The following is a 16,918-nucleotide window of genomic DNA, read 5'->3' as shown; positions in this document are numbered from 1 at the left end:
GGAACTTTGGCTCAGCTGTACCTTGCAACTCATTCACTCTGAGTATCCCCTATTAATGTCAGTTGAACTTCTACTAAAACAAATGATGGTTGCAATAGATGATTGTTGTGATGTACTTAAGGAGCTGAAAGCTTTTCAGAGCTATTCAAACTGTTAATTGCTTCATACTTCAACCCCAAGTGACCCCCCCCTGAGGATTGATTCTCATCATGGCAGTTTTCATCATCAGTACATACTGGCTTAGTTGTAAACAGAACAGACTGCATTAAACTAGCATGGCCACATTGCAAGAAGTGCAGAGCGCACAGTTTGCGGCCTGAACTCCTGGAGAGCAGCTGCTGGTCTGTGTAAGCAAAAGGGAGGTAGATTGGCCTATGTTCTGACTGAGGCTGTGCACGTTCCCTAAAGAAGTCTGGGAACTGTAGTTTCTTAAGGATGCTGGGAAATGTATCTGTGTGAGTGGTAAACTAGAGTTCCCAGGATTATCAGGGGTGTTCATGTACATGCTTGAATGTATGGTTCATATGCCACCTCAGTACAAGGCCAATTTTCTACATTACCTGATTTTTTTGTGATGGAAAAGTCCCTACAGGTTGCCTTTTTTTAAAAAAAAAAGTAGGCACAAGAGTGAATGTGTTTCTGAAATAACCCCCCAATGAAAAGATCATAAGTTGCTGCAGCCTCCACAATGAAGGAGTGAAAAGCACATCCATAAGGCAGTTGCTTCTTTCCCCTTTCAGGTGTGTCCCCTCAGTGCCTGCTCCAGAGTGCTCCCCACCCTTGGGGGAGTAGCTTCTCAGGGGATTAGAAAAATCTCTAGCATACTTGTGGTGTACATTATTCTATATTTTTAAACAAGGTTGCAGCTAGTGATGCATGGTTCTTTCAAAAGGACATTTTACCGTGAATATGGAAGAGCGGCATAACATTAGGAACACAGGAAGCTGCCTTATGCAGAGTCAGGGCGTTGGGCCATGTATCTCAGTATTGTTTACATGGACTACCACCAGCTCTCCAGGGTTTAAGGCTTCCCCCAGCCCTGCCTGGAGATTCCAGGGACTGAACATGGAGCCTTCTGGGTGCAAGGAAGAGCCACAGCCCATGCTTATCTTGTGCATTCAGAAGTTTTCTTGTTAGTTTTTTTAATGCTTACAGTAAATTATTTTAATTTGCATTTGGCAAACTAGCAGTATTTCAACACAGGGAAAACTTATCTGCTTCTACATGGAGGGGTGCAACGTCTCATCTGCTGTGTATATAATGACATGTGGGAAAGCGGGCACTTCAAGATGCTCACGTGCACATAAGCCGAATCAATGTGACTCGGAGAAGGAAGAACTGTACTAATCTGGCCTCCGTGAGCAGAGGCCTCCATATGGAGCTGGCTCCTCACAACCTTTTTTTGTTATGTGCATCGTGGATGGGAGGCAAACTCGGCCACTTCTCCACCTTTACATGGAGGACCACTACCTGGGAAATGTATTCGCAGGACCATACGGAGACGTCCTTACTGAATCTTCTTAACTGCGTTGCCAGCAAATAATTATGTAGGCGTGGGAACAAGGACTGCTTTGGCAGCGCATTGCCATAGCATGTGGTGTTGCACTGGCATCACCAAGCAACTCAGGATGTGGCACTAAGATGGCTTGATATATATATCCCCACCCGGAGGCATCTTAGCATACATGATTTTGCTTGCCAGCTCGCTGGCATAATCATGAAAATCTAGTCTTTAAAGCACTCGAGTAAATTCAAAGGTTAAAACCCACATTTATTTCTGGACTATTTTTATCTCACCCTTAGCAGAAGTTGGCTGTATGAAAGATGCTCAGATTCCTTGTAAGGAAAAAAAAGAACCCTTTTTTGAAAAATGAGGGTTGCTTGATTACTTGGCAGGAAGTTTTAAAGGCTCTGCTGAAATACACACACACACACACACACACACACACACACACACACTGAGAAACTGAGATATATTTCAGGTATTTATTCTCCTGTTGACATATTTTTGTGGTTTGTCATGAGTTACTTAATTTGTTTCATCAGGCCCCCCCAGGTCCCCTGCTGGCAAATAGCAAGAGGCTGTCTTGAACCTCTAAGACAGCAGGCAGATAAAGCCTCTCTTCCTAAGTGCTTGCTAAGCGATGGAACTCCGTAATGCAACAATTAGGAACTTGTCACATGTTTGGAATTAGGGGGCCGTTCGTGGTTATGCTTGGGTTTGTTTGCATATTTCCAAAGAGCAAGAAGGATTTCAGAGAATCAGTAAAATAAAGCCATTAGTTTTCAAGCAGCTTGCCCGCTAGCTCTCTTTTAACTTCAACAGGTACAGTTTCAATGTGTCTTAGTGATGGTTTACTAGTGTGGGGTTGTCTGTGCTTCCCTTTCAGGCCATTGGAAGGAGGAGGGGAAGAGCTTTGCTTATCAAAACTCTGATAACTGTTTACAGCTCTTTTAATTCTCATTTTTTTGGCATGCAGGCATTTGAAAGAAAGCATAATAGTAATAATAATAATAGTAGACAGGGACCAACGTGGTGTTCATGGAGATGTGCTTTTAGTCCTGCTCTCCACCTGGTGGCATCTCCTCACAGCTCCCTCAAAGCCCCCTCCACAAGGTTCAGGGGCCCTTTTCTTGAGCAACGAGTGGCTACAGAAAAAAGTGAAGAGCCAACTCCTATGGGCTGAGAGGTCTCCAGCCCCCCAATAAAATATTTGAGGGATCTGGGCCCCCCTAAAGTTGATGGGCATTGCCATTCAAATGGTGTATGTGCACTGTGTCATGTGATTGATTGTGTGAGGCAGGAATTATCCACCCCCACCCCAATATTTTATGCAAGTTGGTACCCCTGGCAAACACCCAGTGTTGTTCCCTTATTGATTAACCTGAAAATTCCACATTTGGGATCGTTAGGAAAAAGGACTAGAAATGAAAGTGCCAATATCATGCAAATCTTTGGCATGACTGTACTTGGAACATTATGTCCAGTTCTGGTTGCCACTCCTCAAAAAGAATATGGTAGAGGTGGACAAGTTTCAGTAAGGGACAGTCAAAATTATCAGGAGGCTGGGACAACTCCCCTGTGAGGAAATGTTATAACATCTGGAGCATTTTAGTTTGCAGTAAGGGAGAAGAGATAAAAGGGTATAAAATTATGCCAGGTGTGGAGAAAGTACACTCCCAATCTTATCATACTCGAACCAGGGGTCATCCAGTGACGGTGAATGTTGGAAGATTTCGGATAAACAAAAGGAAGTATTTCTTTACACAGCATAGATTATAGAGGGAACCATATGTATCTGACAAATCTGCACAGAAGGATACATCCGTAGACCTCTGAAGCAGCAGAGGGCAATTGAAGTCAACCCTTTCCAAAATTCTGCAGGCACCTCTTGACTTAATGTGCCCCAGAGACGGTTGTAAAAGTGATGACCTCATTCCTGACCCTCTGCACCTCTCCAGACACAAAGCTGCCCTGTATGATATTTCTATGTATAGCCAGCTCACCTTTCTGGTGTTTTCGTTACCCGTCCCGTAATGGATTTTCTGCCCAAAATACGGGCAGTTGCTTATCACCATAGGTCAGTGGTAGAGCATCTTCCTTGCATGTTCAATTCCCGCCATCTCCAAGTAGAGCCGGGAGAGATCCCTGTCTGAAACCCTGGAGAGCAGCTGCCAATCACTGGAGACAATATTGAGCTAGATGGACCAATCGTCTGATTCCGTATAAGGCTGTTTCCTATGTTCCTAAGTATGTAGACACCAAGGGGGTTGGCTGTTTGGGACTTGTGGTGTTAGAAACAAGCCTATAAAACATTGGTCCTAGAAAAAGAAGGAACAAGGCCAAATAAATGCTACTACACCTTGCAGTCATCATGTGACAGTTTTGTTTTTAAAGAGATCCATTGTAGCTCCATGAAAATATGTGGCCTGCCTTTACGGCAGGATTTGTTCCCCATGCTCACAGGTGTGTGTCTTTGTTCTATTTTGGGCTTGAATACTTTTTTCCTGTTGTCAATATTGGGAACGTTTCAACCTTCGCAGACTTGCAGGCAGTCCTGGGGAGCTGGGGGTTTGGGTTTTTTTTTTTTTTTTTTGCTCAGCTCTGGCATCTTTTATTGTCCCCAGTGAGGCTTATTATGTGGCACAATGGATAGAAGAAAATCCATCTCTCCACTTTAAACATGATAAGCCTTTGTCACCTACAATGCAATTAATGCTAAAAATAGACAAGCGCCTGTGATAAGGCAGTGGCTTGAAGGGGATGAGCCATTGCCAAATAACAAAGACTTATCTGGAGGGCCTGAGGAGTCAGCCTCCACTGAGCTGTCAGTTTGCTGATTGCCATTTCTCTGTGAGTTTGATGAAATATTCATGCCTTTGCTCCGCTCGCTCTCCAAGCACTATTGATTTCTTGTATAAACGCTGCTATATTTAGTCTAGACAAATGGAATGTGGGTTGCTGCAGAATAAATTGGATGAAAGGGCTGGGATCTCGCTGTCCGCTTTTCTCTTGGTCTGGGACAATTATTTATAATCAAGGGTAGTTTTTGTAACTTAAGGGTGATTTCTTTTCTCCTTCTCTGCAATTTTGCCTCAGAACAAAAGCCAGGAGTTGGGCAATATCCTTCTGGCAGGTTTAAAAATGCTTGGTACATAAACTATGCCTTGAGGTTCACGATAGCTGTTTCTGGAAGTTGAAGAAGAGAGAAAACCGATAACTGTGTTTGATAGTTGTTTGTTGAAAGAAAAATGTAAGAGAGACTCAGCATCTTCCATCATCCATATGTTCTTCCCTTAGGCTAAAACATTCCCAAGTGGCTCATAGGCCTAAAAATATGTATGCAAGCATTTTTCTTTTTAAAAAGAGCCTTGCATTTATGCTGCGCGTTTCTTTTTGAAGAGCCAGAGCATTAATATTATGTTTATATGGTGCTCCGCTTTCCTTGTATTGAACTGTGGCAGTGAAAGAAAAGTGAGCGAAACAAAGAAAGGGGATGTTGATTTTAAGGGATAGGATATTCTTCCAATGCCCACATGCACATACTTCTGATATAAGGATCTGGCCAAAGAGACTAACTCATAGTTTAGTTTTTTAAAACAACTGTCTGGTATAGTTAGCTGCTCCTGCCCTCTACTGGATGTATTGTGCACCATGGGCCTTATTCTGCTCACAAGAGAAGAGTTCATCTCTGTGAAAACAATGCACAAAATTCTAAAGAGTATGAATTCATATGTTTTCCAGCTGCCAGGAGAAAGTGCCAGAAACTTTGGGGGATTCTGGAACTGCATTCTGTAAAACAATGGGCATTTGTTATGTTCTGTGACTCTGGTGCTGCTGCATTAAATGGCGTTTTAGGGGACTCTTAAGGGCTGCCCCAAAATAACCCATATGTTGGCTCTCCCCCTGGTTTTATAATGGTTGTCAGAGCTCCCAGTTCCCACACCATAGCACTATGAGAGGACCCTGCTGTCAACCACACCTAAAGATGGGAGCATCCACACATACCCCATCACCAAATAACCTGTTTCGCAAAGCCATGGTTCCCATTGCCTTCTAGAAACAAAAGGTGATACTGACAAAGAGTCTTAAATTTCCTGTTGCCTTCTTCTTTCAGTTTTTTGGGCATATTCTGGACTGTAGAAAAACCTGCAGGAAGAAGTTTGGCAGGGATGCCAAAAGTTGGGTGGGTGGGAATGAAAGGCGAATATTTCAAACTTCATTTAGTCTTGGAAGCCATGCTGAAATTCTCATTCTGACAATAAATCCCTTCTCTGCCACTGGAAATACAGCACCAAATTCTGAAATCCAGAAATGAATTAATCCTGACAAGTAATGGGTTTATGCCTTGTAAATGTTTCCTCATTTCTCTTCTCATTATTGCCTCCAGAGGTGCCAAGGAGTATTGCAGTAGCAATCCCAAACAGAGAGATTGGGATCAATTTAGCAAGCTGGACTCAGGCCATTGATGAGTCTTGTCAACACTGATAGGAGCAGTTTCAGCCCTCCCAGGGCTTGAAGCTGGGATGTTTCATGTGCAAAGCATGAGCAAAGCACTGAGCTGCGAAGTAATGAAAGGCACCCAGGAGCCCACAAAGGTCCCTACCCACCAAGAAGGATGTCCCCCTGGAGCCACCCAGGCTGGCTGGGGGAACCCAATCAGATGGGCTGGGACAAATAATAAAATTATTTTTATTATAAATTTATTCTGTATGATTTACTTTTCTGGCCTTACCTTCTTCCAGTCAGTCTCTGGCTGGGTCTGGTAATTCTTCCCAATCTCTGCAATTGTTATCATTAAGCATTCAATCATTCCACATTCAGAAATGGAGCAGGAGGACTCCAGAAGAGGGGTTATTCCTGTTGCATCTCTGCGTGTGTCACCACTTGGGGGGGCTGAGCACTTGTCTGTTCGCCTTGCAGCAACCATCACAGGAAGGATCTGTGGCTCAGTAGTCCAGTGCATGAAGAAGGTTCATGCTATCCCTCTCATCACCAGGCATGGTAGAGAAAGATCCCTGCTTGAAACTCTGCAGAATCACTGTCAGAATGGACAATATTGAGCCAGATGGACTAAAGGTCAGCTTGGTATAAGTAGCTTCCTGCGTTAAATAGCAACCTATATTCTTCTGAAAACCAGTGGTGATTTGACAGCATGCCTTGTTAGTGCTCACAAAGGATAGGAATAGGAATAGGAATAATTTATTATTGGCCAAGTACATTTTCCAACATACTTGGAATTTGTTTCGGCTACATTGCAATGTAAACATACAGACACTGTTCCTCTCACAATACAAAGAAGTAAAGAAACCCCACCCATATTTTACCTCCCCTTAAGCTATACAACTACGAATTTAACAATTTAATGGCACAAGGGAAAAAACTATTCTTGTGCCTGGCCGATTTTGTATATGAAGTCCTGTAGCGACGTCCAGATGGAAGTAAATCAAGCAGATGATGACCGGGATGTAAAGGATCTGCTACAATTCTCTCTGCTCTCTTCCTTACTCGGGTAGCATAAATTGTCTCTATTGAAGGCAAGCTAACACCAATTACCCTTTCTGCAATTCTTACAGCTCGTTGGAGCTTTTTCTTGTCTCTCTTAGAGGCTGTACCGTACCAAGCTGTTATAGAATTACAGAGAACAGTTTCAATGATGCCTCTGTAGAATTGAATCAACACTTCCTGGGACAATTTAAATTTCCTTAGTTGACGCAGGAAATACAGCCTCTGGTGTACCTTTTTAATAATACTATTGATGTTGCTTGACCAATTTAAGTTATAAGAAATTATGGAGCCCAGGAACTTAAAGGACTCTACTATTACAACCATGTTACCAAGAATGGAAAGTGGTGGCAGAACAGAAGAGTGCCTTCTGAAATCAATTACCATTTCTACTGTCTTTTGGATATTTAGTACCAAATTATTTTCGGTGCACCACGAAACAAGATGGTCTACTTCCTGCCTATACACAGATTCATCGTCCTCCTGGATAAGCCCAATAACTGTTGTGTCATCAGCAAATTTCAAGATCTTAACCGATGGATCAGTTGAGGTACATTCATTTGTGTATAGAGAGAAAAGAAGTGGGGAAAGGACACACCCCTGGGGAGCACCGGTATTGATGGTATTGTTGCTCGATATAATTTTCCCCAACCTCACCTGCTGCCTCCTGTCCGTTAAAAAGCTGTATATCCATCGGCAAACAGGGGCAGGTACATTGAGATGAATTAATTTAGAAAACAATTTAGATGGTACAATAGTATTAAAAGCTGAGCTAAAGTCCACAAACAGAACTCGTACATAGGTCCGCAAGGAATCCAGGTGTTGCAGGATGTAGTGCAATGCCATGTTGATTGTATCATCTACTGACCTATTAGCTCGATAAGCAAATTGCAGAGGATCCAGCAAGGGATCAGTAACGTCTTTCAAGTAGGCCAGCACTAGTCTCTCAAATACTTTCATTACCACAGATAATCCTCAGTGAGTCATCCCTTGCCCTCTCCAAGCTGGCCATGGAAAGAAATGCTGACGTCCTGTTTCTATTGCCGCCAAAAGGTGACATTCAACAGGCTGTATGACCTAACAATAGCTGATGAATGGCAAATATCATGATTTTATAAAACTCCTATCTGATCTTTCCCCTCCCTCCCCCCTACCCTTTCTGTTCCCCATCCCACCCCTTGTATATCAGTGGATGTGAAGTCAGAAGTTCCTGTGGGATTAGAACCTATCACGCCATTAGACCTGCGGACAGATCTCAGGATGATGGTTCCCATGGTGGACCCAATGATACGTGAAAAGCAGCTACAGCAGGAACTGCTCCTGATCCAGCAGCAGCAGCAAATTCAGAAACAGCTCCTTATAGCAGAGTTTCAAAAGCAACACGAGAACCTGACGCGACAGCACCAAGCCCAGATCCAGGAACACATAAAGGTAGCAACATGTTTCTTCTCTTCCCAGATTGCACCATAACAAGCTAAATGTTCAAAGACTTGAGGGCGTTGTCTCTTGGGATGCCATACAGCAGAATGTAGCTTCAGCTATATGAGCGGCGCATGTGGTGAAAGCACACATTTGTTAGCATGTGGATATTCCTCCAAATGTGTTTATAAAAATGTTTGCAGGGGTGCACAACAGAGGGAGCCATCTGAAATTCATGTATTTTGCAGAAATGCACAGTATTCCAAATTGGAATGTTCTGAAAACGTTCCAGCCAATTAGTGAACACATTGAGAGCCGTATCAATCTGCTTTAGAAGTGCATTGTTTCCTTCTCTTTGCTTATGTATGGGGTCACAGATCGATTCAGACAGGTATGCACAGAAGACCTTCTTTAAGACACGTGGCCATATTTTGCACTGTACTATCTGCATCCAGAAATTCAGCCAGATTTGTAAAAGGTACAACTCCAAAAATAAAGGTGAGATCTTCAGAAGAGTCACCAAAGGCATCCAGTTGTGTTTAGCCCCTAATTGTGTTAGCTTTGGCGAGCCTCTTTGTAAAATGCTTGTTAGTTTTGGCCTGACTCTGCGCCTGTTAAAATGGAAACAGTTAATGTGATCTTTTTAAGTTAGCTCTGCTGAAGAGAATGAAAAATTAAATAGGGGTTTTTGCTTAAGCAATGCAAGAAAGTCGAAGGTGGGCTTTTGCCTCTTGTGCTTATAGCCTCCATCTGTAGCTCACGGTGCTTCAGAGCTGTGATTAGCTGGGCATGAAATAATTGCTCTTTGCTTGGTGTGTGAGAAGAGCAAAAAGAGCCTTTGGTCACAATGGCAAATGTGCAAAAATAGCACCAAAAAATGTGCTTACAAAAGAAAAATCTGGTTATATGGAGATTAAAACACTAAGAAAACAGTAATTATTGAGCTGTGTCACATTTTATGGCACTTTTCTTGAAAATAGAAAAAACAGAACACTGGACTGGAAGAGCAAAAGAAATCTGAAAGCAAAGAAGGAAATTACTTTTCTTTTGGCCCTGATCCAGCTAAAGGGGTGCAGCAATCCTGTCCCATAATGTGTGCTGCTGGCAGATGTTAAGATTCAGCAGAGATGCCTCTGGTGGGCTCTGCAGCTATGGAAGTTCCTGCTGAGCCCACCGAATGCATGGTGGGGCACACTCTACTGCTGGCAGTGTCTTCCATTAATGGTAGCTGTCATATGGCCATGAAATGGGATATGGTGGGTGTGCAGCAGAGCAGGACTGTTGGCAGATCCACTGGATCCAACGTCAGACCATTTCCTAGCAAGAGGCCCAGTGAAGACCCTCTACTGCACCAGCCTGAGAGTTGGTACAGCAAGAATAAATAATCTGCTCACCACCACCACCTTCCACCCTGGTCATCAGGGACCACCACCACATTCAGGAGTGCTCACTTAACAATGATATATACTGCCATCAAGTATATTCATGATTTACTTGGGAGTAAGTCCTGGTGAAATTGGTTGAGTGCTTCTGAGTGAGCACAGATACAATCCAACTATGAATTCACTTGAAATCAGTGGGACAAGTTAGTCCTGGAGAAAGTAATTCCTGTAGCTTTCAAAGGGACTAATGCACAGATGATTTTGTTTGCTATAGGAACACGGACTGCAAGCAGGGTGGAGGCTTGGCATGACCACCTCCAGCCTTAAGACTATACTTTCTTATGACTATGTCTTCTTTTGCAAGTTACAACAGGAACTCTTAGCCATCAAGCAACAGCAAGAACTCATTGAGAAAGAGCAGAAACTGGAGCAACAAAGGCAAGAACAGGAACTGGAAAGGCACCACAGGGAGCAGCTTCCTCCAATCAGAAGCAAAGAAAGAAGCCGCGAAAGTAAGATCTGTTCAGCCAAGGTCCGGTTGAAAAACACCATCTAACTTCTTTTGGCTTGCTCACTATTGCCTCCTCCACCACCACTGCCCCTCCAGTAAATGACTGCATATATAAAAATATGGTCTGGCAATATAATTCTATTCAGGTCCAGGGCACTTCCTAGTGATTTGTTTATTGAGCGTTTATCCTGATTTGTTTGCAGGGAGATTAGACAATGCTGGCTGTTTAATGAGCATTCGTTCCAATTTGTTTGTGGGGAGGCTAGAGGATGTTGCACCAAAGCAAGTGTTATCCCATACTTCCCAGTGCATTTCCCCATCGTGTTTCTTAATTCTAAAAGTCCAATCTCCCGTGGGTTTGTTGTGCAGGACCTCTCAAACAATTATAAATGTGCAACCTAAATTTGCCACAATTTGATTGAATCCCACCCCAAAATAGCAACAGTCTGGAACTGCCTGCTTTGTGTGTTCCATTAAAATCCAAAATCATCCCTATTAATTGCATTGCTAATATTTGTATGGAAATCTAGATAAGATAGATAGATAGATAGGGCATGTTGATTTAAATTGACAGTCTTCTATTACTGTGGCTTCTAGGCAAATAAATTCAAAAAAAGAAACGGCATTACTGGAATGTGATACTCACTAGGGGGAGGTAGATACATATATTTCCCTTCACAAATGGAAAGGCAGTGAAAACTAAGCTGTTTCGGTGCTTCAAAAATATTATTTACATGGGGCAACAATTTATAAACACCAAATGTATTCATTATCCCCCTGGAATTTCTCATTGATAATAAAGTGCGTACTAAGATTTAGCAAAATAGAGAATGTTGTGACATCCTTTAAATATGCTTTTAGCTTATATGGGAAATTATATACATTTAGCAGTGGCATAATTCTGTGTTCAAAGTTTTGAAACAAGGTTCTCAGAGACCTGTATTACTTCAGTGATCACAACGACACACGTTTCAGCATGTGTCCCCCTAGTTTATACTGTGCTTTCAAAAACTATCCATAATAAAAAATTAAGTACCCAGGATCTCATTTTTCTCTAATGACTGCAGTATTTGACATCTTCTCTGAAGAAAGGAAATCAGGGGAAAGGCATTATTTGATACAACTATTGTCTGACACTCATATTCACATTTTTTTTGGTAGCAAAACTGTTGCTTGTGTATGTGCATCTGTTTTTTCTAAAAAAAAAAAAAATGAATTCTGGACACTCTATACAATTGGAAACATGAGGAAACTATTTCTTTTAGGAGCAGTGGCCAGTACAGAAGTGAAGCAGAAACTTCAAGAGTTTCTATTGAGTAAATCTGCAACGAAAGACTCTCCAGCCAATGGGAAGAATCATTCCGTTAGCCGGCACCCCAAGCTCTGGTACACGTATGTTTAGCCTTCTGCTATCTTGAACCCTCCCCATCCAGTAAAGTGGAGAAGCAAGTTTTAAAAGTTCCACATTCCGAAATGATAGCAAACTGAGAAAGATGTTGCATATCATCGTCTTTGCATCCTAAGGGCCAATGTGCCTCTGCTGGATATTGACTTTACTTATAAAAACCTAACAGATAGATCCACCAGACCCCTTGTTTACTTAGCGTTCATCCTGATTTGCTTGCAAGGTGTTACACGTCTTCCCTGTCAATTGTTCATTCTTCCTACACTTTTCAGAGTATATTCCCATCACGTTCCCAACCACAAAAAGTCTGTTTAAGTGGATTCGTTGCACTAGGGCAACAGAGTGCTCTAATCCACTTGGATTGTAGAAAACTAAATTTCTGGTATGCGATTGAATACTGTACTTCCCACAAAATGAAAACTTTATTCGCATAGCCAACAGCCATTGCAACAAAAGATACACAATGTACAATTAAAAACAATAGTAGTTAAAAAGATTGATCAAATGGTTATGAATGTCATTCAAATAGTGGCCCTTAATCTCATTGCACCCTCAATAAATCTAGCAACATTTGTTGTTGTCAGCTCATTTTGATCAGATAAGAGAAAAAAACAACGTATTCGCAGATGGACGGCCTGGGATAGTGAGTAAGAGTGGAGTAATAAATTCAAACCTCAGATCTTCCCACAAAATAGTGACAGCATAAAGCGCCCCCCCCTTAAGCTTATTAGAAGTATTTAATTTGTGGAAGTATCATTAGTATCGAATAGGGCTTGATAAAAGCAATAGGGAGACATATTTCCCTATTGAATTTCACATATGCCAACACTCTTTAGTTTTGTAACCAATGTAAACAGCTGTGTTTAACCAAAATGACCACATTCAGGATCAAATTACACAATCTACCACTTGTTCCCATCAACAGGACTGAGATTCACTATTTTTGCTCATATATCCTTGCGCAATCTTGAGGCTTTGAATTTGCTTTTAGCTTATGCCATTTTTTCCTGAAAAGTTCATTACAATAGTCAGATGATTTTTGTTGTTGTTCAAAATGCCAAGCAAGGCATTCAGATTGATATTCTTGTGCTGATTATTGAGAAAAATGAAAATGGGTGTTTTATTCTACACCTTAATAGGATAAATGGAATAGAATTTGGGGGGGGGGGGACCGGTTCTCATTTCAACTATAAATGAGTTTCTTGATTAATCTTTGACTGAAGACCAGAATAAATTAGGCTGCTCCTTGACTCTAAAATGTATTCACTACCTTTTTCATATAAAGAAAAGTTTGAGTTAGATTGGTGGAATACTAAGTAGGTAAAGCTAGGTAAAAACCTTGGATGGTTAAATCTAGTCAAATGCAACTCATCTCACTTCAGGCCAAAGGAACCGACATTTTTACTAAGTAGAGCATCAGGTTAGGTACATAGAGAATGTCAGCAAGTATTACTATTTTTTTATGCTCAGTTGTCAAAAAGAGGTTTCTCATAAGCAGATATTTCACATCAAATAGGGGACCTGGACTTTCTTTTTCTTGGTAGGAATTTGTTTTGTCCCTTGACTAAAGGAAAACAATACTTTATTTTTTTAAAAAATTCAATTTGTATACCACCCTTATGTTGTATACCAACATAAAATGAGAATATGAAGTATATAATAAGAACAACAAGAAGAACAAAACAAACGACTAAGCCCACGCCAACAAACACATTTAATGTTAATCAGCCAAAGGTCTTGCTGAAGTGAGATGTTTTTGCCCAGTGCCTAAAGATACGTAATGAAGGTGCCAGGTGAAAATCTTGACATATACATGCAGCATACATGAGTCAGTCTCTATTAATGATACTGAAATGACTAGTGCAATGGCAAATTTTATCTGCACTGCCATGACACTTCTTTATTATGAATTACCCAGAGAAAAATGATTGTGAAGTCTGAGCAGTCCATAACTTACTGTTAACTACGTGTGCCCCATAACTATGTGTGCCCCATAGGCTTTTTGTACACTTGGAAGAGTCAAGCTGCATCTATAGCTTTAACATTTTCTGTAACTTGGATGTATAAATTGTTAATTCACAAAACATCAGACATTGCAGTGACCCTCTGCGTCTTCTGTAGGGCTGCCCACCATACCTCATTGGATCAAAGTTCTCCTCCCCTTAGTGGAACATCCCCTTCCTACAAATACATGTTACCAGGAGCACAAGAGGCCAAGGATGATTTCCCACTTCGAAAAACCGGTGAGTATAATAAACTTACCTTAAATTCCAGCTCGGTTCTGCCTCAAACATTTTTTTAACTGATATGAAGCTTAATTTGACCTTCGGATACAATGTGAACATAAAGGAACATCCAATATCAAAGTTATCTGGGATATATTCACTGACAAAGCTAAAATTTAAACCACCTTCTAATGAGAACATTGCATACCATTAATTTCGCTTTTGTATTCTGTTGCATATTTGCATTAGAAGGGCTGATAAACTTTGAACGAGTAGCTCAAAAAGGCTTGTAATGTCCAGGTGCAACCCAAGGTGAGCTCCATTGCCCCATAAATGTTCTTCTGTTCATAAATTTAAGTATTTCAACCGTGTGCTTCTATATTGTGTGTGCATGGTATGAATTACTCACACTAAATGTTCAAAGGCAGTTGTTGCTTGTGTTTCAAATGCATAGAGGAGATTAGCAAGACCAGGGGTCAGCAGCCTTTTTCAGCCGTGGGCCGGACTATATTTTGAAGGGGGGGGGAATGAACGAATTCCTATGCCCCACAAATAACCCAGAGATGCATTTTAAATAAAAGGACACATTCTACTCATGTAAAAACACACTGATTCCCAGACCATCCTCGGACCGGATTGAGAATGTGATTGGGCCGCATCCAGCCCCCGGGCCTTAGGTTGCCTACCCCTGAGCAAGACTTTCTGATTTTTTTGGTCTAGCAATGAAGAAAAATGGGGCAAAAGTAGCAGTTCTGCACTGGACGTAACCTACAAATCCAGTATTTTGCTAGCTGGTGTGGTGGAGTAGGGCTACTCTCCTGACACCGGTGTTGCTGCAGCTTCCTGGATATGGTTGGGGTGGAGCAAGGGGGTCAGGGTTGTGTATACACAAGGGCAGAGCCAATTCCACTAGTGTGCCTGTGCAGCTCTGATTTTGTCACTGCCCTCCCCCAAATGCAGATATATTTCAAAATTCACACTTCTATGAATTTTGCAATGCAGTTCTTCAAACAAAGAATTTATACAAAAATGAATATTTGTGGGGAGGGGGGAGGTGTACAAAACACATATATTGGGGAAAACATACAAAAATGCATTTTATTTGAGAATATTGTTTGTAAAATGTGTTTATTATTCAATTTACATAAAAGAATGTGTTTATTAGGAGAAATTGACACTAAAATGCTGATTATATATGTAAAAATGAAGGGGTTCAGCCCAAAGAATGCTATTTCAATTATCTTTTCTCCAGTCCCAATATAATATATAAACATGTTATTTTTGCCTGGATTATACTACAGTTTGGACATTTAAATTCCCCCTCCACCCTTTTTAAAAAAATGTATTTCTCTTTTTTAAAAAAAGCATTATTGATATTTATGAGGTGTAAAATTGTTGATTGGTAAGGCCAAACATTTTCAAACATTTTAACAGTATTGTTCTGGTGCAGCTGTTAATACTTTTACATCTCTGTGGGGGTTTATAAATATTCCTTAATTCAATTCTCATTGTCTGCCTAAGAGGGCTACAATATAATTAAAGCCAGATGTTTTCTATACATTATTCCAAATATTTGGGCACACCATACGTCAGCTACAGAGAAAACGCACAACTACGAGGCTCTTTTTGAAACACAACATATGACATACACAGATGAATAATGAGCTGATCTCATTTTTGGTCACTTCTGTTCTTCTGTTTATGTGACAGGTTTTCAAACTAAAAAAAGAAAGCATAGGCAGAACATCAGTACAGTGAGCTATGTGTTAGGAAAATTCCCATTTTGTTTTACTGCATCTCTAAGAATCGGTTCGTGTATTGTATGTATCCTGTTTAAGTAAGCAACGCAGGGCCCCTAATTGAAGTGGTCCTAATTTCTGCCCTCAGCTACATATTCACAAAGCTCCCAATGATTGCCTAACAGTTTTAGGGGGGAAAGCAACAGGAACCAGGATGACACGAGTGAAATGACCCTAAACTGATCAGGATGGCTATGGGGCTATCCCTTAGGCAAAAGGGACATTCTGGAGCCTACGACATCCTCCTGGGACCATACCAGACAAAGCTGTCCCATGAACCACTCATATGTATAGACAGGTTCTTTGCCCGCAAATGTTTGACCTTTGTCACAAGAAGTGGTCTTTCCTCTCCCTCCTTTCCCTGTTCTTGAGCTATGAATGGTCAGAGATACTCGTTCTTAGCCAGCAGGTTTGTTGATGCTGACTGTGTGATGTTTTAATCCAATTTTGAGACTGCTGCTTCATAGGCATTAGCTTTTGTTTTGTCTGTAGGCTTGGGGCGGGACGACGACAGGGATTCTTACCTATCACAACTGTTAAATTAAACATTAATACACAACTGTCAAACTGGTTCTGAGTTCACAGCTGTATATTTGGATTGAAAAAAGCTGATTATTTAGAAAGTTTGGTTAAGGACTCCATCCAGTTGCTTTCTAAATGAATAGTGTGTGTGTGTGTGTGTGTGTGTGTGTGTGTGTGTGTATATATATATATATCTCACACAAACTGTAAGAGAAACTGTAAGAGAGGAGATGGGATGGATAGGTTAGCAATCTTTTGACTCAGTTTGGCCTGTCTATGCAATCTCAGTAAAAAGTATTGCTCTGTTGATGAGAAGAAGAGGGGAGTTAGGCTGGGAGACAAAAAGTGGATTGTGTAGTGGGGCAGAGCTATCCCAGGCTCAACAAAGCTACCGCTTACCGAGATGGAGATGGAGATGGAGATGGAGATGGAGATGGAGATGGAGATGGAGATGGAGTGGGAAGGACAGCTAGACACACTGTTGGGAGCACTGAGTTGGCTCTGCTGGTGTGTGTGCACAGTCCTTACCTAACCAACCCCTTGCTCTGCCCAATCATGTCCAGGCAAGATACAGGGAAGCCAGTGCCAGGAGGACAGCTCCATAGCTCCACCCTAGCACACCAGCTGCTGCTGCAACTAATTATGCTGG

The 16,918-nt window shown here is 41.5% G+C and overlaps 1 protein-coding gene across 1 annotated transcript in view; it reads left to right on the top strand.

The window, feature by feature from the left end:
* HDAC9 (histone deacetylase 9) overlaps nucleotides 1-16,918 on the top strand; it is a 416,015-nt gene that overhangs the window by 190,792 nt on the left and 208,305 nt on the right. Inside the window, 4 exon segments of the mRNA XM_033164888.1 lie at nucleotides 8,196-8,437; nucleotides 10,172-10,319; nucleotides 11,584-11,710; nucleotides 13,845-13,966. Coding sequence (XP_033020779.1) covers nucleotides 8,196-8,437; nucleotides 10,172-10,319; nucleotides 11,584-11,710; nucleotides 13,845-13,966 — 639 coding nt within the window.

The sequence above is a fragment of the Lacerta agilis genome, chromosome 12 (genome assembly GCF_009819535.1).
Source record: "Lacerta agilis isolate rLacAgi1 chromosome 12, rLacAgi1.pri, whole genome shotgun sequence".
Classification (NCBI taxonomy): domain Eukaryota; kingdom Metazoa; phylum Chordata; class Lepidosauria; order Squamata; family Lacertidae; genus Lacerta; species Lacerta agilis.
This window is presented reverse-complemented; position numbering and strand designations above follow the sequence as displayed.